Here is a 24588-nt window from a genome sequence, read left to right on the forward strand (position 1 = left end):
GAGTTAGACTACTAGACTACTCTCAGTGTCACACAAGACAAGCATGAAGGATACATTACATTATTCAAATGAATACTGAAATCCCACCTGGGTTTTAAATACTATTTGACCCCCAAAAAATCCAGTCCTTTTATCTGGGCTTGATTAAGTTTAACTGGCTTAATGGACCAATAGAATAGTCCCAAACGTACAAACCCCACTCATCTGGCACTCTAGGCAAGTAGACCGGCTAGAGAAGAAGAAAAAACGTAAAGCATTTGAAAGATGTCAAATAGTATTTGAACCCACCCAGGGTCTGCTGAACACTCAATCTGAAAACCTTCTCTCATAATAGTAACACAATAACAAACCATTTACCTTTAACAAAAAACACCTTTCTAAGAAAAACAACAATTGAAAGCAGTTCCTTTAAAAAGGATTCTAAAACACGAGCCACCAGCATTGTGTTTGGAGGACGAGGAAAAACAAAGACATTTCCTTTCTTTTACTCTGACTGCCTGGGGCTCAAACAGACCCGTCTGCCTGGGGCTCAAACAGACCTGGAGCTCAAACAGACCCGTCTGCCTGGGGCTCAAACAGACCCGTCTGCCTGGGGCTCAAACAGACCCGTCTGCCTGGGGCTCAAACAGACCCGTCTGCCTGGGGCTCAAACAGACATTTCCTTTCTTTTACTCTGACTGCCTGGAGCTCAATTGTAAAAACTTGTAATTATCCGTTCATAGTTAGAAATTAATCCTGGCGAAAAATAGCAGTACTCGAGGCTATATTAAGTCTACATTTCCCATTAAAATAGCTTGTAACAGATGACTCTGTCCTCTTGTGCAGCTTTGCCCTGCAGCTCCAGGTAATAGCAGAGGCAGATACAGTGAGGGAAAAAAGTATTTGATCCCCTGCTGATTTTGTACGTTTGCCCACTGACAAAGAAATGATCAGTCTACAATTTTAATGGTAGGTTTATTTGAACAGTGAGAGACAGAATAACAAAAAAAATACAGAAAAACGCATGTCAAAAATGTTATAAAATTATTTGCATTTTAATGAGGGAAATAAGTATTTGACTCCTCTGCAAAACATGACTTAGTACTTGGTGGCAAAACCCTTGTTGGCAATCACAGAGGTCAGACGTTTGTTGTAGTTGGCCACCAGGTTTGCACACATCTCAGGAGGGATTTTGTCCCACTCCTCTTTGCAGATCTTCTCCAAGTCATTAAGGTTTCAAGGCTGACGTTTGGCAACTCGAACCTTCAGCTCCCTCCACAGATTTTCTATGGGATTAAGGTCTGGAGACTGGCTAGGCCACTCCAGGACCTTAATGTGCTTCTTCTTGAGCCACTCCTTTGTTGCCTTGGCCGTGTGTTTTGGGTCATTGTCATGCTGGAAGACCCATCCACGACCTATTTTCAATGCCCTGGCTGAGGGAAGGAGGTTCTCACCCAAGATTTGACAGTACATGGCAACGTCCGTCGTCCCTTTGATGCGGTGAAGTTGTCCTGTCCCCTTAGCAGAAAAACACCCCCAAAGCATAATGTTTCCACCTCCATGTTTGACAGTGAGGGTTGGTGTTCTTGGGGTCATAGGCAGCATTCCTCCTCCTCCAAACACGGCGAGTTGAGTTGATGCCAAAGAGCTCCATTTTGGTCTCATCTGACCACAACACTTTCACCCAGTTGTCCTCTGAATCATTCAGATGTTCATTGGAAAACTTCAGACGGGCATGTATATGTGCTTTCTTGAGCAGGGGGACCTTGCGGGCGCTGCAGGATTTCAGTCCTTCACGGCGTAGTGTGTTACCAATTGTTTTCTTGGTGACTATGGTCCCAGCTGCCTTGAGATCATTGACAAGATCCTCCCGTGTAGTTCTGGGCTGATTCCTCACCGTTCTCATGATCATTGCTACTCCACGAGGTGAGATCTTGCATGGAGCCCCAGGCCGAGGGAGATTGACAGTTCTTTTGTGTTTCTTCCATTTGCGAATAATCACACCAACTGTTGTCATCTTCTCACCAAGCTGCTTGGCGATGGTCTTGTAGCCCATTCCAGCCTTGTGTAGGTCTACAATCTTGTCCCTGACATCCTTGGAGAGCTCTTTGGTCTTGGCCATGGTGGAGAGTTTGGAATCTGATTGATTGATTGCTTCTGTGGACAGGTGTCTTTTATACAGGTAACAAACTGAGATTAGGAGCACTCCCTTTAAGAGTGTGCTCCTAATCTCAGCTCGTTACCTGTATAAAAGACACCTGGGAGCCAGAAATCTTTCTGATTGAGAGGGGGTCAAATACTTATTTCCCTCATTAAAATGCAAATCAATTTATAACATTTTTGACATGTGTTTTTCTGGATTTTTGTTGTTGTTATTCTGTCTCTCACTGTTCAAATGAACCTACCATTAAAATTATAGACTGATCATTTCTTTGTCAGTGGGCAAACGTACAAAATCAGCAGGGGATCAAATACTTTTTTCCCCTCACTGTACGTGTGGGAACCATAGGGCTAGGGTTCAAAAGCACTGCACTACGTAGGGAATAGGGTGCCATTTGGCATGCAACCAGGGTGACTAATTCACATTGCTGCTCTACAGATGAATGTGTCTACTACAGTATGTAGTTGGAGGGATTCCTCTTAAACCAGTTAGCTAATAAACAGGACCTACAGTATGCTAATACTCGCTAATAAACAGGACCTACAGTATGCTAATACTAGCTAATAAACAGGACCTACAGTATGCTAATACTAGCTAATAAACAGGACCTACAGTATGCTAATACTAGCTAATAAACAGGACCTACAGTATGCTAATACTAGCTAATAAACAGGACCTACAGTATGCTAATACTAGCTAATAAACAGAAATAAAGAAGGCTTTAGGTGAGGCGCTGACTAACGGAAGACCAACTATACAGATGAAAACCAGAACACACTCTTCTTAACCCTCCTTGTTGTGCATTGATAAATAGGGCCAGGAGTTGTGACGAGAGCAGGGAAAACTCCAGGGCTTACTAACTCAGAACTCAGAGTTCTTCATGGTCAGGTCGATTCTCTTCAGTAACGTGTTCAGGTATAACTCCAGGCCCCTACTAGTAAATGCCAGTGATCCATAATGTGGTTTATAATATGATGGCTATCTGTAATTGCTTCCACTCACCTGTTCCAACGATGCGCGGGTCAGCAAAGTGCTTAGCGAGGATAGCAGCGAGTTGAGTGAGGGTGTCCTCGTAGCCTGGGGAAAAGACGACAGTCAACAAACATCTCTCCTGGTTGTTGTATTTCTGCATGCTCTTTAGGGCTCTAAGCCGGGTTGCTGTATTTCTGCATGCTCTTTAGGGCTCTAAGCCGGGTTGCTGTATTTCTGCATGCTCTTTAGGGCTCTAAGCCGGGTTGCTGCATTTCTGCATGCTCTTTAGGGCTCTAAACCGGGTTGCTGCATTTCTGCATGCTCTTTAGGGCTCTAAGCCGGGTTGCTGCATTTCTGCATGCTCTTTAGGGCTCTAAGCCGGGTTGCTGTATTTCTGCATGCTCTTTAGGGCTCTAAGCCGGGTTGCTGCATTTCTGCATGCTCTTTAGGGCTCTAAACCGGGTTGCTGCATTTCTGCATGCTCTTTAGGGCTCTAAGCCGGGTTGTTGTATTTCTGCATGCTCTTCAGGGCTCTAAACCGGGTTGCTGCATTTATGCATGCTCTTCAGGGCTCTAAACCGGGTTGCTGCATTTCTGCATGCTCTTTAGGGTTCTAAGCCAGGTTGCTGTACTTCTGAATGCTCTTTAGGGTTCCTGTACAAGCATTTCTTGATAATTGCAGATGCAAAAATGGCTATAAATGAATACGATGAATAAATAAATAGTGACTGTGTCAACAGGCAGGAGGGGATATTTCCGGCACGAGATCAACAACCTTTAATGTGTATGCAAATTCAGTTATCACAACAAAACTACCTAAAAAGGGTCTACAAGACGACAAAGAAAACCGAGCAGTTCAATTCCCAAAGCAACTACAAAAGTCATGGAATATAATGGAATAGAGCTGCAGCCTTAGTGTGTTGCGGTCACCTGACAAAGTAACTGTTCATGGCCACAAAACACAGCCTTAAAAGCAGGCAGGCGGGGGAGGGGCGGACAGGCGGTTACCTGGCAGTTGGTCCATGCAGTTGGAGGGGCTGAAGTAGTTCTTGAGAGAGCTATAGCTGTTCATGGCCACGTTGAGGTAGAACTCTGGGGTGAAGGCGAACAACGTTCCTGTGTTGTCAGCGTGCTGGATGGTGAGTATACACACCCTCAGTAGCCAGTACACATCCAGCATCTTATCCTGGAATAACACACAGAGAGGTGTTTTAAATCATCTTCTGGAATAACACACAGAGAGGTGTTTTAAATCATCTTCTGGAATAACACACAGAGAGGTGTTTTAAATCATCTTCTGGAATAACACACAGAGAGGTGTTTTAAATCATCTTCTGGAATAACACACAGAGAGGTGTTTTAAATCATCTTCTGGAATAACACACAGAGAGGTGTTTTAAATCATCTTCTGGAATAACACAGAGAGGTGTTTTAAATCATCTTCTGGAATAACACACAGAGAGGTGTTTTAAATCATCTTCTGGAATAACACACAGGTGTTTTAAATCATCTTCTGGAATAACACACAGAGAGGTGTTTTAAATCATCTTCTGGAATAACACACAGAGAGGTGTTTTAAATCATCTTCTGGAATAACACACAGAGAGGTGTTTTAAATCATCTTCTGGAATAACACACAGAGAGGTGTTTTAAATCATCTTCTGGAATAACACACAGAGAGGTGTTTTAAATCATCTTCTGGAATAACACACAGTTAGATGTTTTAAACAAGCAAAACAACACCTTCAGTACAGTAGTAGTAGTAATTCATGTTGTCGCTTTTATTGAACTAACAGAACAAGGAAGATTGGGTTCACAGGCTGTTTTTTTTATTTCAATGTCCCTCAGTTGAGGATGTTTGTCCCCTTTTTCATTCAAGCCTGGCTATAATGAGATGCAACTCCAGCACACTAGTGGCCTTGATGCTTTCAGTCTCAATAGATCAGGGCTGAAGTGTGCTGGGTAGCCTCTCTTTCCTACCTGACAGTAGATGTGCAGGCTACCCCCTCTTTCCTACCTGACAGTAGATGTGCAGGCTACCCTCTCTTTCCTACCTGACAGTAGATGTGCAGGCTACCCTCTCTTTCCTACCTGACAGTAGATGTGCAGGCTACCCTCTCTTTCCTACCTGACAGTAGATGTGCAGGGTAGCCCCTCTTTCCTACCTGACAGTAGATGTGCAGGCTACCCTCTCTTTCCTACCTGACAGTAGATGTGCAGGCTACCCTCTCTTTCCTACCTTACAGTAGATGGTAGCGTTGATCCAGGCCAGTCTCCTACTGAGGTGATTCAGCTTCTCAGCAAATACCTTCTGACTCTTCTGCAGCTCCTCCAAGATGTCTGGTCTCTAACATGGACAAGAAAGGGTGTAACACAAAGACATGCCTAATAAAAACAACTTCGATAGCGCCGTTTCGTCGCAGAAAGCATTTCTAATAAACAAGACTGTTCATTCAGACCGTTAACGTACACAAAGCCAGCCCTAACCACCGGTCATGTTTCCTACTAAGAGAAAAATATCACAGAACGTTTAAATAGAAAAACACACTGCCACACTGGTGTCAATAGATCGTGACTATCAGACTGAACATAATAGAACATCACACTAATACAACTATTAGGTTATACAATAATATAAATGGTTTTGTGTAGTTTATACTACCATTATACAGTACCTACTGCATTAAAACATTGTAGATAGTATTAGCAGTACTATTAAACACTACAATAGACTTCACTGACTATGATTAAGACCCAGTGTTTTTTGGTTGATCATGTCACACACCTTGAATTTTAACCTCGATTTAAAGCCTTTTTCAGAAATGACAAATACACCAAAAATGAAAGTTTACTGAAGAACAAAAAAAACGTTCAAATAAAAAGGTTAAAAATCATGTGGCAAAACACATGACCCTAACTATGATACATAAATAACAGATTGATAACACGGACAGTGTATTTAGTCTGCTGGGCCCATATTGATAACACGGACAGTGTATTTAGTCTGCTGGGCCCAGATTGATAACACGGACAGTGTATTTAGTCTGCTGGGCCCAGATTGATAACACGGACAGTGTATTTAGTCTGCTGGGCCCAGATTGATAACACGGACAGTGTATTTAGTCTGCTGGGGCAACGTGCTCTTCTCCTCTGTGTCCCTCAGAACAACAGCATATTCATGGACGATTATACTATTATACTTAACAGTTAGATAAATTGATGATAATAGGTAGTATATTTGTATTCTTCTGGTTGGGCAGTGTGCCATCTCGATGATACTAAACCTACTGATAATAGCTCTATAACAGATCTATAATAGTGAGTGGTGTGTATTTACTCTTGCTGGGCAGCGTGCGATCTTCTCCTCTGTGTCCTTCAGAGCCACAGCGTATTCATGGACGTCATCTGACACCACCACCATCTGTAGGGAAATGTGTGGTACACAGCTTAGTGACATATACAGTTGGCAGGGTAGCCTAGCGGCAGGGTAACCTAGTGGCAGGGTAGCCTAGCGGCAGGGTAGCCTAGCGGCAGGGTAGCCTAGCGGCAGGGTAGCCTAGCGGCAGGGTAGCCTAGCGGCAGGGTAGCCTAGCGGCAGGGTAGCCTAGTGGCAGGGTAACCTAGTGGCAGGGTATTCTAGTGGTTAGAGCGTTGGACTAGTAACCGAAAGGTTGCAAGATCGAATCCCGGAGCTGACAAGGTAAAAATCTGTCGTTCTGCCCCTGAACAAGGCAGTTAACCCACTGTTCCTAGGCCGTCATTGAAAATAAGAATTTGTTCTTAACTGACTTGCCTAGTTAAATAAAAGGTAAAATAAATACAGTAGCAGTACACAGCTTAGTGACATATACAGTAGCAGTACACAGCTTAGTGACATATACAGCAGCAGTACACAGCTTAGTGACATATACAGCAGCAGTACAGAGCTTAGTGACATATACAGTAGCAGTACACAGCTTAGTGACATATACAGCAGCAGTACACAGCTTAGTGACATATACAGTAGCAGTACACAGCTTAGTGACATATACAGTAGCAGTACACAGCTTAGTGACATATACAGTAGCAGTACACAGCTTAGTGACATATACAGTAGCAGTACACAGCTTAGTGACATATACAGTAGCAGTACACAGCTTAGTGACATACAGTAGCAGTACACAGCTTAGTGACATATACAGCAGCAGTACACAGCTTAGTGACATATACAGCAGCAGTACACAGCTTAGTGACATATACAGTAGCAGTACACAGCTTAGTGACATATACAGTAGCAGTACACAGCTTAGTGACATATACAGCGCATTCGGAAAGTATTCAGAACCCTTCATGTTTTCCACATTTTGTTACGTTACAGCCTTATATTATAAAATGGATTCCCCCTCAATCTACACACAATACCCCATAACGACAAAGCAAAAACAGGTTTAGAATATTTTTTTCTAATGCACTACAAAAAAATAATACTAATAAATAAGTTATCAGAGCTTTTACTCAGTACTTTGTTGAAGCACCTTTGACAGCGATTAGAGCCTCGAGTCTTCCTGAGTATGATGCTGCAAGCTTGGCACACCTGTATTTATTTAATCCATTTTAGAATAAGGTTGTAACCTAACAAAATGTTGAAAAAGGGAAGGGGTCTGAATACTTTCCAAATGCACTGTACATTCACATCGACACAGTTAGGTGAATTCTTCTTAATCATCATAATAGTACAGAACAGGAAATAGACATTACATATTCACTGTTTATCTATTTATTATTGTATTCATATTATTTATTATTGTAGTATTTATTTACTTTTATTTCATACTTTTAAAAAATATTAATAATTATATAAGTTTCAGATCATGCGTGCAAATACAGCTCAATATATAATTTCTATAAAGCCAATCAAATAGTCCTCACATTGAAAACTCCAAGCTAAATAAAGCACACCTCAAATACTGTCAAGTGTTTTGTGAAAGTATTTGACATTTATATTTGACTCCAGTCTGGTGCTGTAGTCAACTCCTCTAACTGTGTCATGTCATTCACGTCCGCAGGATATTCCTACAGGGATGAAGACTACAGTTAATATTCAAATATAAAGTAGAACAAGTCAACCAGACTAGATACAGGCTACAACAGGTAGGACAATTTTGATATTTTGACACTAATTGTTTTTCTGACCAATCAAAATCATATATTTTGCACCGCCCACTCAAGATTCTGAGCGTGCCTGGCAGGCTTGGACCTGCAAAGCCAGAGCCCCCCTGATGGGAGAGCATAATATACAAGGAAACACTCAAAGCTGCTAATGAGAACCTTGACGACCTTGTGCCTAGCCGGTGGGGATTCTGGTCCTGTGCCCCCACCCAGGCAGTGGGAATGCTGGCAACACTAGCTGCAGTAACCCATGGGGAGGGGGTCACACTCGGACATTCAGAGGTGGCATATTATTGTGGCCTTGGTGGAACAAAATCAAAGGTCTGACTGCACAGAGATGCTTGGGAATATGGTCTCTACGGGGGACCGTGTTGTGGGTGTTTCAGGGGAAGGGGGGTATATCTGACCTCCATCACCTAGCACGTGACAATGGTTAATCAAATCTTCCCATTTCTGCCCATTTTGTTTGCTCAGTTTTGCAGGCCTTCTCATACAGCTGCAACTGTACACGCATTTGTAAATCAAGACCTTTCTTGAGTTGAGCTCTGGGATGGTGCAACTGTTGAGAATCTATGGTTGCTGTGGGGGGGACAGGGTTGAGTGTGTATGAGTGTGTGTGCGCATGTGTGAATGGCTGTGTATCCTACAACTGTTGCGAGGGACAATATAGGATGGATCACAATAATTGTTTGCTAAAATAAAATAATTGTTTGCAATAATAATAATTTTCCATTATGTAATTTCGGTAATGGCGAGAGGTAAAAATCCTTTGCATAAACTGCCTACATTACTCCAAATATGAATTGCTAATTATGGAAAATAAGATAAACAGGATTATTTAAATATATATATGTTTTAATGGCTATATACAGTTGAAGTCGGAAGTTTACATACACTAAGTTGACTGTGCCTTTAAACAGCTTGGAAAATTCCGGAAAATGATGTCATGGCTTTAGAAGCTTCTGATAGGCTAATTGACATCATTTGAGTCAATTGGAGGTGTACCTGTGGATGTATTTCAAGACCTACCTTCAAATTCAGTGCCTCTTTGCTTGACATCATGGGAAGATCAAAAGAAATCAGCCAAGACCTCAGAAAATAAATGGTATACCGCCACAAGTCTAGTTCATCCTTGGGAGCAATTTCCAAACACCTGAAGGTACCACATTCATCTGTACATACAATAGAACTCAAGTATAAATACCATGGGACCACGCAGCCGTCATACCACTCAGAGAGGAGACGCGTTCTGTCTCCTAGAGATGAACGTACTTTGGTGCGAAAAGTGCAAATCAATATTTGAACAACAGCAAAGGACCTTGTGAAGATGCTGGAGTAAAGAGGTACAAAAATATCTATATCCACAGTAAAACGAGTCCTATATCGACATAACCTGAAAGGCCGCTCAGCAAGGAAGAAGCCACTGCTCCAAAACCGCCATAATAAAGCTAGACTACAGTTTGCAACTGAACATGTTTGGAGGAAAAAGGGGAGGCTTGCAAGCTGAAGAACACCATCCCAACCGTGAAGCACGGGGGTGGCAGCATCATGTTGTGGGGGTGCTTTGATGCAGGAGAGACTGGTGCACTTCACAAAATAGATGGCATCATGAGGAAATTAAATTATGTGGATATATTGAAGCAAAATCTAAAGACATCAATCAGGATGTTAAAGCTTGCTCGCAAATGGGTCTTCCAAATGGACAATGACCCCAAGCATACTACTAAATTTGGCTTAAGGACAACAAAGTCAAGGTATTGAAGTGGCATCACAAAGCCCTGCCCCCATCCTACAGAAAATGTGTGGGCAGAACTAAAAAAGCGTGTGCGAGCATGGAGGCCTACAAACCTGGCTCAGTTACACCAGCTCTGTCAGGAGGAATGGGCCAAAATTCACCCAACTTATTGTGGGAAGCTTGTGGAAGGCTACTCGAAACGTTTGACCCAAGTTAAACAATTTAAAAGGCAATGCTTCTGACCCACTGGGAATGTGATGAAAGAAATAAAAGCTGAAATAAATCAATCATTCTCTGTACTATTATTCTGACGTTTCACATTCTTAAAATAAAGTGGTGATCCTAACTGACCTAAGACAGGGAATTTTTACTAGGATTAAATGTCAGGAATTGTGAAAAACTGAGTTTAAATGTATTTGGCTAAGGGGTATGTAAACTTGCCACTTCAACTGTATATATAGATTTTTACACAATTTTTTGGAATATACCTTTATTATTCTCCGCAAACCCCACCACCCTCCCCTAATAAACTAACACTTAGGCTTACATTTACATTTTAGTCATTTAGCAGACGCTCTTATCCAGAGCGACTTACAGTAGTGAACGCATACATTTCATTTCATGCATTTTTTTGTACTGGTCCCCCCGTGGGAATCGAACCCACAACCCTGGCGTTGCACACACCATGCTCTACCAAATGAGCCACAGGGAAGGCTTCTACCTTCAGTTTATACAGTTGAAGTCGGAAGTTTACATACATCTACAGGTAAACCTCAAATGATGTCAATTAGCCTATCAGAAGCTTCTAAAGCCATGACATAATTTTCTGGAATTTTCCAAGCTGTTTAAAGTCACAGTCAACTTAGTGTATGTAAACTTCTGACCCACTGGAATTGTGATACAGTAAATTATAAGTGAAATAATCGGTTTGTAAACAATTGTTGGAAAAATTACTTGTGTCATGCACAAAGTAGATGTCCTAACAGACTTGCCAAAACTATAGTTTGTTAACGAGAAATTTGTGGAGTGGTTGAAAAACGAGTTAATGACTCCAACCTAAGTGAACTTCCGACTTCAACTGTGTGTGTGTATATGTGTGTGTGTATATGTGTATATATATATATATGTGTATATATGTATAAATATATATATCTCTGATCTATGTGTATACATGTAAACTCAGCAAAAAAAGAAATGTCCTCTCACTGTCAACTGCATTTATTTTCAGCATAACATAAGATTCAACAACTGAGACATAAACTGAACAAGTTCCACAGACATGTGACTAACAGAAATGGAATAATGTGTCCCTGAACAAAAGGGGGGGTTCAAAATCAAAAGTAACAGTCAGTATCAGGTGTGGCCAGCAGCTGCATTAAGTATTGCAGTGCATCTCCTCCTCATGGACTGCACCAGATTTGCCAGTTTTTGCTGATATGTTACCCCACTCTTCCACCAAGGTGCTGCAAGTTCCCGGACATTTCTGGGGGGAATGGCCCTAGCCCTCACCCTCCGATCCAACAGGTCCCAGACGTGCTCAATGGGATTGAGATCCGGGCTCTTCGCTGGCCATGGCAGAACACTGACATTCCTGTTTTGCAGGAAATCACGCACAGAACGAGCAGTATGGCTGGTGGCATTGTCATGCTGGAAGGTCATGTCAGGATGAGCCTACAGGAAGGAGGATGTCTTCCCTGTAACGCACAGCGTTGAGATTGCCTGCAATGACAACAAGCTCAGTCCGATGATGCTGTGACACACCGCCCCAGACCATGACGGACCCTCCACCTCCAAATCGATCCCGCTCCAGAGTACAGGCCTCGGTGTAACGCTCATTCCTTCCACGATAAACGCGAATCCGACCATCACCCCTGGTGAGACAAAACAGCGACTTGCCAGTGAAAATCACTTTTTTCCAGTTCTGTCTGGTCCAGCAACAGTGGGTTTGCGCCCATAGGCGACGTTGTTGCCGGTGATGTCTGGTGAAGACCTGCCTTACAACAGTAAGTGTCCTAAGGTTTCATAACTGTGACCTTAATTGCCTACCGTCTGTAAGCTGTTAGTGTCTTAAAGACTGTTCCACAGGTGCATGTTCATTAATTGTTTATGGTTCATTGAACAAGCATGGGAAACAGTGTTTAAACCCTTTACAATGAAGATCTGTGAAGTTATTTGGATTTTTACGAATTATCTATGAGAGACAGGGTCCTGAAAAAGGGGGCGTTTCTTTTCTTGCTGAGTTTATATAGGGAATAGGGTTACATTTAGGACAGAGACAAGGCCAAGAGCAGAAAGACGAGTCAGCGGCTTAAATAACCTTCCCTTTAGAGTTTATAGATCGTCAACTTGTAAAGAGGAGAACCATTCGGCGGCAGAAAATTACAGAAGACACTTTCATACCTACACAGTATATGCTGGTCCCAAAAGTAGTGCACCATACAGGGAAAAGGGCGAGTGCACCATACAGGGAAAAGGGCGAGTGCACCATACAGGGAAAAGGGCGAGTGCACCATACAGGGAAAAGGGCGAGTGCACCATACAGGGAAAAGGGCGAGTGCACCATACAGGGAAAAGGGCGAGTGCACCATACAGGGAAAAGGGCGAGTGCACCATACAGGGAAAAGGGCGCCATCTGGGACACATCCGGTGCCAAAACCTCCTTTAGTTAAAGGACAAAGGAGTTATAACGAAGTGAAGGGAGAAATGACCAGACAGGCTGGTATGATGACAAAACCGATATCTACGGGACTCGAATTCCAAGACTTTAACATTTCCTGCTCAACTGTGTTCATCCCAAATACTACCCTATTTAGTGCACTACGTTATAGGGTTCTGGTCAAAAGTAGTGGACTAAAAATTGGGGGGAAAAAGGGTGTCAATTGGAACAAATCCCAAATGTAACTTTAAAGAAAAAACAGTCCAGCACACTGCCAATAAAAAAGCTGTTAAAGACATAAAGGCTTTAATAGAACAAGGGATATTGGCAACTGCAGTGCCGGACATCCTTTTCTCAAATGATCAGACAATAACAGGCGATACTAGGAGGGTGATTGTCCAAGGTGTTATATACTGAACGAGAGGTAGGTGTGTGTGTCTGCGCGTGTGTGTGTGTCTGTCTGTGTGTGTCTGCCTGTGTGTGTCTGCGCGCGCGTGCGTGTCTGCGCGTGTGTGTGTGTGTGTGTGTGTGTGTGTGTGTGTGTGTGTGTGTGTGTGTGTGTGTGTGTGCGTGCGTAACGTGGAGGAAGACAGGCAGAGCTGGCATTGATGTATCAGTTGTAAAATGTTTTGCAGACCCACACACTTTTCTGCCATGAAATATGTGCCAAAAATATTTTTTAAACGCTTCGATCCTTTCTGACAATGAGAGGAAAGAAGTGATTAAATGACTAATCTATTTGGTTTGGGAATTCATTCCTGAAGAACGAGAGAGGAATGTGGTACAGCAGATAGATCACAGGATCGACCCCTTACATGAAGAAGAGGAGGATGATGATGATGATGAGGAGAGGACCACACGTGATCAGAGTGACCACAACATTGTACCAATAACAAGGAAAGCCAAAATACCAAAAGATTAGGCCTAAAGTCATTTATAAGAAATCATGCAAAATGTTCTCTCAGGATTCTTTTGTTGAAGATTGTAAACATGAATGTTGGTTTGATGCGTCCAGACGCACGCCTAGAAGTATTGGTAAAATGATTCACGGCAATTGTTGCCCAGCATGCACCTGTTAAGAAACTAAACAGAACTGTTAGAGCCCCCTGGATTGACGATGAATTGAAACATTGAATAATTCAAAGAAATGATGTGTCAAACAAGTCAGGCTGCTGAGATGATTGGTTGACATACAGTACATCGATAAAAGGTTGTTACTAAATGGAACAACAACAAGAATAAAGTATATTACCAAACCAAGACAAATGACATAAAACACAATGGAAAAAGACTTGAGTACCTTAAATGATATCATGGGCAGAAAACCTTTTACAAGAAAACCTTTCCATATTGCCAATCATTTCAATGATCACTTGGAAAGTGGAAAAACACAAATGAAATGACAACAATTAGTAGTGAACCATCAATTATATATATATATATATGTTTAATAATAAAAGAGAAGGACTGCCGTTTTGAATTTGGTCAGGATAGTGCAGGAGAGGTGGGAAAACTATTGTTATGCATCAATAATGATGAGCCACCAGGTATAAACAACCTTCATGGGAAACTACTGAAATAGAACAGACTATTCGCAATATCTTTAACCAAAGCCTAAAGGAGTGTGTGTGTGTGTGTGTGTGTGTGTGTGTGTGTGTGTGTGTACTGGTGGTCGACCGACGATATGATTTTAACGCCAATACTGAATATTGGAGGGCCAGAAAAAGCCGATGCCGATTAATCGGACGATTTTTGCGATTTATTTGTAATAATGACAATTACAACAATACTGAATTAATACTTATTTTAACTTAGTATAATACATCAATAAAATCAATTTAGCCTCAAATAAATAATGAAACATGTTCAATTTGGTTTAAATAATGCAAAAACAAAGTGTTGGAGAAGAAAGTAAAAGTGCAATATGTGCCATGTAAGAAAGCTAAGGTTTAAGTTCCTTGCTCAGAACATGAGAACATATGAAAGCTGGTGGTTCCTTTTAACATGAGTCTTCAATATTCCCAGGTAAGAAGTTTTAGGTTGTAGTCATTATAGGACTATTTCTCTCTATACGATTTGTATTTCATATACCTTTGACTATTGGATGTTCTTATAGGCACTTTAGTATTGCCAGTGTAACAGTATAGCTTTCGTCCCTCTCCTCGCTCCTTCCTGGGCTCAAACCAGGAACACATCGACAACAGCCACCCTCGAAGCAGCGTTACCCATGTAGAGCAAGGGGAACAACTACTCCAAGTCTCAGAGCGAGTGACGTTTGAAACGCTTTTAGCGCGCACCCCGCCAACTAGCTAGCCATTTCACATCGGTTACACCAGCCTAATCTCGGGAGTTGACAGGCTTGAAGTCATAAACAGCGCAATGCTTGAAGCATTGTGAAGAGCTGCTGGCAAAATGCACGAAAGTGTTGTTTGAATGAATGCTTACGAGCCTGCTGGTGCCTACCACCGCTCAGTCAGACTGCTCTATCGAATCATAGACTTAATTATAATATAATAAACACACAGAAATATGAGCCTTAGGTCATTAATATGGTCGAATCCGGAAACTATCATCTCGAAAACAAAACATTTTTTCTTTTAGTGAAATACGGAACCGTTCCGTGTTTTATTGAACTGGTGGCATCCCTAAGTCTAAATATTGCTGTTACATTGCACAACCTTCAATGTTATGTCATAATTACGTAAAATTCTGGCAAATTAGTTCGCAACGAGCCAGGCGGCCCAAACTGTTGCATATACCGTAACTTCCGGACTATTAAGCGCACCTGAATATAAGCCGCACCCACTGAATTTAAAAAAAATATTATTTGAACATAAATAAGCCGCAGGTGCCTACCGGTATATTGAAACAAATTAACTTTACACAGGTTTTAACGAAACACGGCTTGTAACAAAAATAAATAGGCTTTAACGAAACACGGCTTGTAACAAAAATAAATAAGCTTTAACAAAACACGGCTTGTAACAAAAAATAAAAAATTAGCAGTAAGCTTTAGTTGTCTTTTTGCACTGAGTCAATTCCTCACGCTGCTGTTTCCAACGTCTTATCATCGACTCATTAACCTGTTATGGATAGGGGGCAGTATTTTCACAGCCGGATAAAAAACGTACCCGATTTAATCTGATTATTACTCCTGCCCAGAAACTAGAATATGCATATAATTATTAGCTTTGGATAGAAAACACTCCAAAGTTTCTAAAACTGTTTGAATGGTGTCTGAGTATAACAGAACTCATTTGGCAGGCCAAAACCTGAGAAGATTCCGTACAGGAAGTACCCTGTCTGACCATTTCTTGGCCTTCTTTGCCATCTCTATCCATTACAAAGGATCTCTGCTGTTACGTGACACTTCCTACGGCTCCAATGGGCTCTCAGAAGGCGGCAAAAAGCTGAATCGTGGCTTTGCAGGCTCTGGTTGAAACAAAGTAGCGCATTTGGGTAGTGGCTGGTTACAGTACTGTGAGACTCAGGCGCGTGCCCGCGTCGACCGAATGCTTTGTTTTCTTTCCTCTGTTCACCTAAACGCAGATTCCCGGTCGGAATATTATCGCTTTTTTACGAGAAAAATGGCATAAAAATTGATTTTAAACAGCGGTTGACATGCTTCGAAGTACGGTAATGGAATATTTAGAAATCTTTTTGTCACGAATTGCGCCATGCTCGTCACCCTTATTTACCCTTTAGGATAGTGTCTAGAACGCACGAACAAAACGCCGCTATTTGGATATAACGATGGATTATTTGGGACCAAACCAACATTTGTTATTGAAGTAGCAGTCCTGGGAGTGCATTCTGACGAAGAGAACAAAGGTAATCAAACTTTTGTAATAGTAAATCGGAGTTTGGTCAGGGCTAAACTTGGTCGGTGTCTAAATGGCTAGCCGTGATGGCTGGGCTATCTACTGAGAATATTGCAAAATGTGCTTTCACCGAAAAGCTATTTTAAAATCGGACATATCGAGTGCATAGAGGAGTTCTGTATCTATAATTCTTAAAATAATTGTTATGTTTTTTGTGAACGTTTATCGTGAGTAATTTAGTAAATTCACCGGATGTTTGCGGGGGGTATGCTAGTTCTGAACGTCACATGCTAATGTAAAAAGCTGTTTTTTGATATAAATATGAACTTGATTGAACAAAACATGCATGTATTGTATAACATAATGTCCTAGGAGTGTCATCTGATGAAGATCATCAAAGGTGAGTGCTGCATTTAGCTGTGGTTTTGGTTTTTGTGACATTATATGCTGGCTTGAAAAATGGGTGTCTGATTATTTCTGGCTGGGTACTCTGCTGACATAATGTAATGTTTTGCTTTCGCTGTAAAGCCTTTTTGAAATCGGACAGTGTGGTTAGATTAACGAGAGTCTTGTCTTTAAAATGCTGTAAAATAGTCATATGTTTGAAAAATTGAAGTTTTCGGATTTTAGAGGAGTTTGTATTTCGCGCCACGCCCATCATTGGATATTGGAGCAGGTGTTCCGCTAGCGGAACGTCTAGATGTAAGAGGCTAAGACCAAGCTCCCGTGCAGCAGCTCTATTTCCTTTTCCAACAGCCAGATCAATCGCCTTCAACTTGAAAGCTGCATCATATGCATTTCTCCGTGTCTTTGCCATGATGAGGGTGACAAAATGACTACCGTAATCAGAATGATGGGAAGTTTGAGAGCGCTTGATTTAATGTAAACAGTAAACAAAAAAGTTGTTTGACCGTAACCCGTTCGGCAATTTCATTGGTCTAATGAAAGCTTCATGCCGCCAAAAAACTGAGCACATCACAGAATGTGGTTTTTTTTACATTTTATTGAAAGCGGGAAAAATCCATATATTAGCCGCGTCATTGTTTAAGCCGCGGGGTTCAAAGCGTGGGAAAAAAGTTGCGGCTTATAGTCCGGAACTTATGGTACCCTGACTCTGCATGCAATGAACGCAAGAGAAGTGACACAATTTCACCTGGTTAATATTGCCTGCTAACCTGGATTTCTTTTAGCTAAATATGCAGGTTTAAAAATATATACTTGTGTATTGATTTTAAGAAAGACATTGATGTTTATGGTTAGGTAGATGTTGGAGCAATGACAGTCTTTTTCGCGAATGCGCACCGCATCGATTATATGCAACGCAGGACAGGCTAGATAAACTAGTAATATCATCAACCATGTGTAGTTAACTAGTGATTATGATTGATTTATTGATTATTTTTTATAAGATAAGATTAATGCTAGCTAGCAACTTACCTTGGCTTCTTACTGCATTCGCGTAACAGACAGGCTCCTCGTGGAGTGCAATGTAAAGCAGGTGGTTAGAGCGTTGGACTAGTTAACCCTAAGGTTGCAAGATTGAATCCCCGAGCTGACAAGGTAAAAATCTGTCGTTCTCCCCCCTGAACAAGGCAGTTAACCCACCGTTCCCCGGTAGGCCGTCATTGAAAATAAGAATGTGTTCTTAACTGACTTGCCTAGTTAAATAAAGGTGTATTAAAATATATATATATAAAAAATCAGCCTCCAGTATTTATGCTGCAGTAGTTTATGTGTCGGGGGGCTAGGGTCAGTCTGTTACATCTGGAGTATTTCTCTTGTCTTATCCGGTGTCCTGTGTGTATTTAAATATGCTCTCTCTAATTCTCTCTTTCTCTCTTTCTGTCTTTCTCTCGGAGGACCTGAGCCCTAGGACCATGCCTCAGGACTACCTGGTATGATGACTCCTTGCTGTCCCCAGTCCACCTGGCCGTGCTGCTGCTCCAGTTTCAACTGTTCTGCCTGCGGCTATGGAACCCTGACCTGTTCACCGGACGTGCTTGTTGCACCCTCGACAACTACTATGATTATTATTATTTGACCATGCTGGTCATTTATGAACATTTTAACATTTTAACATTTTGACCATGTTCTGTTATAATATCCACCCTGCACAGCCAGAAGAGGACTGGCCACCCCTCATAGCCTGGTTCCTCTCTAGGTTTCTTCCTAGGTTTTTGGCCTTTCTAGGGAGTTTTTCCTAGGGAGTTTTTCCTAGCCACCGTGCTTCTTTCACATGCTTTGCTTGCTGTTTGGGGTTTTAGGCTGGGTTTCTGTACAGCACTTTGAGAATATCAGCTGATGTACGAAGGGCTATATAAAAATAAATTTGATATATAAAATTTGATATTAAAAAAATTATTTAAAAAAATAATACAAATAAAAATTATTTAAAAATACCGATTGTTGTGAAAACTTGAAATCGGCCCTAATTAATCGGCCATTCCGATTAATCGGTCGACCTCTAGTGTGTACACAGGCTCGGTAGGAAGCTAAAGTAATTCCACAACCTAAAAATAGCAAAAGCACTATTTGCTGGCTCTAAAATCCACCCAATCACAGTTTGCTACCTGATAGAGAATTGTGTTTAAAAAAAAAAAATCGCATTGTATTTGTTCGAGAACAAGTTACCTACTGACTTTCAGTACACATATAGAGAAGGGCACTCAATTTTTACTGACTCAGATGACTGATGATTGGTTAAAATAAATGGATAATAAGATAATAGTTGGAGCTGTATTGTAGGACCTCATAACTGACTTGCCTAGTTAAATAAAAAAATTGCCTGATTTCAATGCAGCCTTTGATGTTATTGATCATAAATTGTTATTGAAGACACTCACTAACTAATAGAACCCAGAAAGAGTTAATCAATGGAAGCTTCTCTAACATCAGATATGTATAGTGTGGTGTCCTTCAGTGCAAATCCCTTGGGCTGTTTATTTATCGAGGCAAGTCAGTTAAGAAACAAATTCTAAATTTACAATGGCGGCCTACCCGGGCCAAACCCGGACGACGCTGGGCCAATTGTGTGCTGCCCTATGGGACTCCCAATCACGGCCGGATGTGATACAGCCTGGATTCGAACCAGGGACGGTAGTGACGCCTCTTGCATTGAGATGCTTTGTCTTAGATCTCCGCACCACTCTGGAATTATTACAAATGATTTGCCACTGCTCTTAAACAAAGCTAGAATGATTATGTATGCAGATGATTCCACAATCGACATGTCAGCGCCCAAAGCCAGTGAGCTCACTGAAATTCTAAATGAGAAGTCACAGTCAGTATCAGAATGGGTGATATATAATAAACTGGTCTTAAATACAACTAAAACTGAAAGCATTGTATGTGGTTTAAAACATTCTCTGAGACCTAAACCTCCACTGGAGTTATGCTCCTGAGTGGCGCGGCGGTCTAAGGCACTGCATCTCAGTGCACGAGGCGTCACTACTGCCCCTGGTTCGAATCCAGGCTGTATCAGGGATTAGGTGTCCCATAGGGCGGCGCACAATTGGCCCAGCGTCGTCTGGGTTTGGCCTGGGGTAGGCCATCCTTGTAAATAAGAATTTGTTGTTACCCGATTTGCCTAGTTAAATAAAGGTTACATTTTTTTTTAAATGGTGTGACCATTGAGCAAATTGAGGAAGATAAACTCCTAGGTATAACATTTGAAGTCTAATTATCATGGTCAATTCATATTGGCAAAGTTGTTTCGACGGGGAGAAGTATGTCTGTTATAAAAAGATGGTCTGCGCTTGACACAAAGATCAACTGTACTACGTAGTTGTTCAAGCATGACAGTCTGCATAACCAAATAACATACAGTTCAGACACCCAAAGATGCCCCACCACATGCCACCAGGGGTCTCTTCACAGTCCACAAGTCCAAAAACAAATTCACGGCAACACACAGTTTCATACAGAGCCATGATCTCATGGAACTCCCTTCACAGTATTATACAGAGCCATGATCACATGGAACTCCCTTCACAGTTTCATACAGAGGAATGATCTCCCTTCACATAATTATACAGAGCCATGATCACATGGAACTCCCTTCACAGTATTATACAGAGCCATGATCTCCCTTCACAGTATTATACAGAGCCATGAGCTCATGGAACTCCCTTCACAGTATTATACAGAGCCATGAGCTCATGGAACTCCCTTCACAGTATTATACAGAGCCATGATCTCCCTTCACAGTATTATACAGAGCCATGATCACATGTTACTCCCTTCACAGTATTATACAGAGCCATGATCTCCCTTCACAGTATTATACAGAGCCATGATCACATGTTACTCCCTTCACAGTATTATACAGAGCCATGATCTCATGGAACTCCCTTCACAGTATTATACAGAGCCATGATCTCATGGAACTCCCTTCACAGTATTATACAGAGCCATGATCTCATGGAACTGCCTTCACAGTATTATACAGAGCCATGATCACATGGAACTCCCTTCACAGTATTATACAGAGCCATGATCTCATGGAACTGCCTTCACAGAATTATACAGAGCCATGATCTCCCTTCACAGTATTATACAGAGCCATGATCTCCCTTCACAGTATTATACAGAGCCATGATCTCCCTTCACAGTATTATACAGAGCCATGATCACATGGAACTCTTCCATCTCCAATTACACAGTAAACAGCAAAATGACCTAAAGCCACTCCACTACCTTAAGACATGAAGATCAGTCAATCCAGAACATTTCAAGAACTTTCTTCAAAGTTTCTTCAAGTGCAGCAGCAAAAACCATCCAGCACTATGATGAAACTCTCATGAGGACCACCACAGGAATGGAAGACCCAGAGTTACCTCTGCTGCAGAGGATAAGTTCATTAGAGTTACCAGCCTCAGAAATTGCAGCCCAAATAAATGCTTCAGAGTTCAAGTAACAGACACATCTCAACATCAACTGTTCAGAGGAGACTGTGTGAATCAGGTCTTCATGGTCAAATTGCTGCAAAGAAACCACTACTAAAGGACACCAATAAGAAGAAGAGACTTGCTTGGGCCAAGAAACACGAGCAATGGACATTAGACTGGTGGAAATCTGTCTTTGGTCTAATGACTCCCATATTGAGATTTTTGTTTCCAACCGCTGTGTTTTTGTGAGACGCAGAGTAGGTGAATGGATGATCTCTGCATGTGTGGTTCCCACCGTGAAGCATGGAGGCGGAGGTGTGATGGTGTTTTGCTGGTGACACTGTTGGTGATTTGTTTAGAATTCAAGGCACACTTAACCTGCATGGCTACCACAGCATTCTGCAGTGATACGCCATCCCATCTTGTATTTGCTTAGTGGGACTATCATTTGTTTTTCAACAGCACAATGATCCAACACACCTCCAGGCTGTGTAAGGGCTATTTGACTAAGAAGGAGAGTGATGGAGTGCTGCATCAGATGACCTGGCCTCCACTATCACCCAACCTCAACCCAATTGAGATGGTTTGGGATGAGTTAGACCGCAGAGTGAAGGAAAATCAGCCAACAAGTGCTCAGCATATGTAGGAACTCCTTCAAGACTGTTGGAAAAGCATTCCAGCTGAAGCTGGTTGAGAGAAAGCCAAGAGTGTGCAAAGCTGTCATCAAGGCAAAGGGTGGCTGCTTTGAAGAATCTCAAATATAAAATATATTTTGGTTTCTTTAACACTTTTTTGGTAACTACATGATTCCATATGTGTTATTTCATAGTTTTGATGTCTTCACTATTATTCTACAATGTAGAATATAGTAAAAATAAAGAAAAACCCTTGAATGAGTAGGTGTGTCCATACTTCTCATTTTTTAATGTTTTGTTGTAGACTCCAGGAAGAATAGCTGCTGCCTCTGTAAAAGCTACTGGGGATCCTAATAAACACCTCCCATGTGTCCATCCATACCGGGGTTCAAATAGAGTTGGATCCTGGAGATGGACACGGTTTGAACATTCAGGGCTATTCTATTGTTTCCATATGACAACTCGTTAAAGCAGAAGTAACGTGTTTGAAAGGATTTGAAATAGTACATGAACCAAGGCCTGTGTGTGACCTTGTGTTTGTTGACTACTTCACTTAGAGACGTTAACCAATCTGAACTACACAACGGTTACCCTGGCTACCACCTTGTCCTATTGAACGGCCCCCAATAACCTTGTCCTATTGAATGGCCCCCAATAACCTTGTCCTATTGAATGGCCCCCAATAACCTTGTCCTATTGAATGGTCCCCTACCATCTTGTCCTATTGAATGGCCCCCTACCACCTTGTCCTATTGAATGGCCCCCTTCCATCTTGTCCTATTGAATGGCCCCCTACCACCTTGTCCTATTGAATGGCCCCCTACCACCTTGTCCTATTGAATGGCCCCCTACCACCTTGTCCTATTGAATGGCCCCCTACCACCTTGTCCTGTTGAATGGCCCCCTACCACCTTGTCCTGTTGAATGGTCTCCAGTGGACACAATTACACCTCAACCTCTTACCTAGAGAGCATTTCAAATCTCAACGGCTCCATTACGGCTCCGTATTGAATGACCTCGAGTCAACAGATCCCTCAATTCCCTTTATAGTGCACCGCTTTAGACCAGACCCCAACGGCGCACCGCTTTACACCAGACCCCAACGGCGCACCGCTTTACACCAGACCCCAACGGCGCACCGCTTTACACCAGACCCCAACGGCGCACCGCTTTACACCAGACCCCAACGGCGCACCGCTTTACACCAGACCCCAACGGCGCACCGCTTTACACCAGACCCCAACGGCGCACCGCTTTACACCAGACCCCAACGGCGCACCGCTTTACACCAGACCCCAACGGCGCACCGCTTTACACCAGACCCCAACGGCGCACCGCTTTAGACCAGACCCCAACGGCGCACCGCTTTAGACCAGACCCCAACGGCGCACCGCTTTAGACCAGACCCCAACGGCGCACCGCTTTAGACCAGACCCCAACGGCGCACCGCTTTAGACCAGACCCCAACAGCGCACCGCTTTAGACCAGACCCCAACGGCACACCGCTTTAGACCAGACCCCAACGGCGCACCGCTTTAGACCAGACCCCAACGGTGCACCGCTTTAGACCAGACCCCAACGGCGCACCGCTTTAGACCAGACCCCAACGGTGCACCGCTTTAGACCAGACCCCAACGGCGCACCGCTTTAGACCAGACCCCAACGGTGCACCACTTTAGACCAGGTTCCCTTGCCCAGCAGACGGACGGACGCCTCAGCCTCTTACCTTGCCCAGCTGTTGATGAACACTCAGGTTGTACATCATCACAATCCCATCCAAAATCTCCAGCAGAGACTTCTCTGTGATTGGATGGTCGGGCTCTTCCAACGGTCGCCCCAGCAACAGGCCATCGTTACCATGGCTTCCCTCGACTTGAGGAGAGGAAGGGAAGAAAGAAAATGTCATGTTCCTAACCTGGTGTTCTGTTCAGTACAATAACCAGACACCCAGGTAATAATGGGTCAAAAAGTACTAGACCATTTCTAGAGGTGAGGAATAGATTTTCACACTCATCTGCAGATAATTGGCATCCCACTACATTTTCTGTACTTTAGCCTTGACATCTGTCGACTAAACTCTATATTTACAGTGGTTGAAAGACAGAAAGTGAGAGTGAGAGAATGGAGAAAGAGAGATAAATGTTCTCAACACGCCTCCATGTATATTCAAAGTAAAAGCCACTCACTGTCCTCCTCCGTCCTCTGCTCCACGGCCAGGGTGCGAACTTTAACTTTCTCCGGGGGTGCCAGGGGTCGCCTGGGAGTCATGAGGCTGACAGCAGCGGTACTCAGGAAGCGATTGGCTCGGCCCAGAGTGGGAGAACTGAGCCAGCTGGGTCTGGCCAGGGCACCACCCATAGCCACCGCTCCAAAAGGCCTCTGTTGTAGGACAGAGAGACATGTCGGTAACACTGTATAATGACAGTAAGTCACCCATCACTGTATAACGGGGCAGCAGGTAGCCTAGTGGTTAGAGCGTTGGGCCAGTAACCGAAAGGTTGCAAGATCGAATCCCCCGAGCTGACAAGGTAAAAATCTGTCGTTCTGCCCCCTGAACAAGCCAGTTAACCCACTGTCCCCGGGTAGGCAGTCATT

At 42.7% G+C, this 24588-nt stretch overlaps 1 protein-coding gene across 2 annotated transcripts in view; it reads right to left on the reverse strand.

The window, feature by feature from the left end:
- Positions 1–24588, reverse strand: part of rnf123 (ring finger protein 123) — a 270077-nt gene that overhangs the window by 192986 nt on the left and 52503 nt on the right. For both annotated transcript variants that reach the window (XM_014168343.2, XM_014168342.2), the window contains exons 22-27: positions 24180–24372; positions 23720–23865; positions 6450–6533; positions 5352–5459; positions 4121–4298; positions 3143–3217 (exon numbers count right to left, since the gene is read on the reverse strand). In XM_014168343.2, the coding sequence (XP_014023818.1) occupies positions 3143–3217; positions 4121–4298; positions 5352–5459; positions 6450–6533; positions 23720–23865; positions 24180–24372 (784 nt within the window). The remainder of the gene's footprint in view (positions 1–3142; positions 3218–4120; positions 4299–5351; positions 5460–6449; positions 6534–23719; positions 23866–24179; positions 24373–24588) is intronic.

This window comes from Salmo salar, chromosome ssa22, assembly GCF_905237065.1.
Source record: "Salmo salar chromosome ssa22, Ssal_v3.1, whole genome shotgun sequence".
Taxonomy (NCBI): Eukaryota; Metazoa; Chordata; class Actinopteri; order Salmoniformes; family Salmonidae; genus Salmo; species Salmo salar.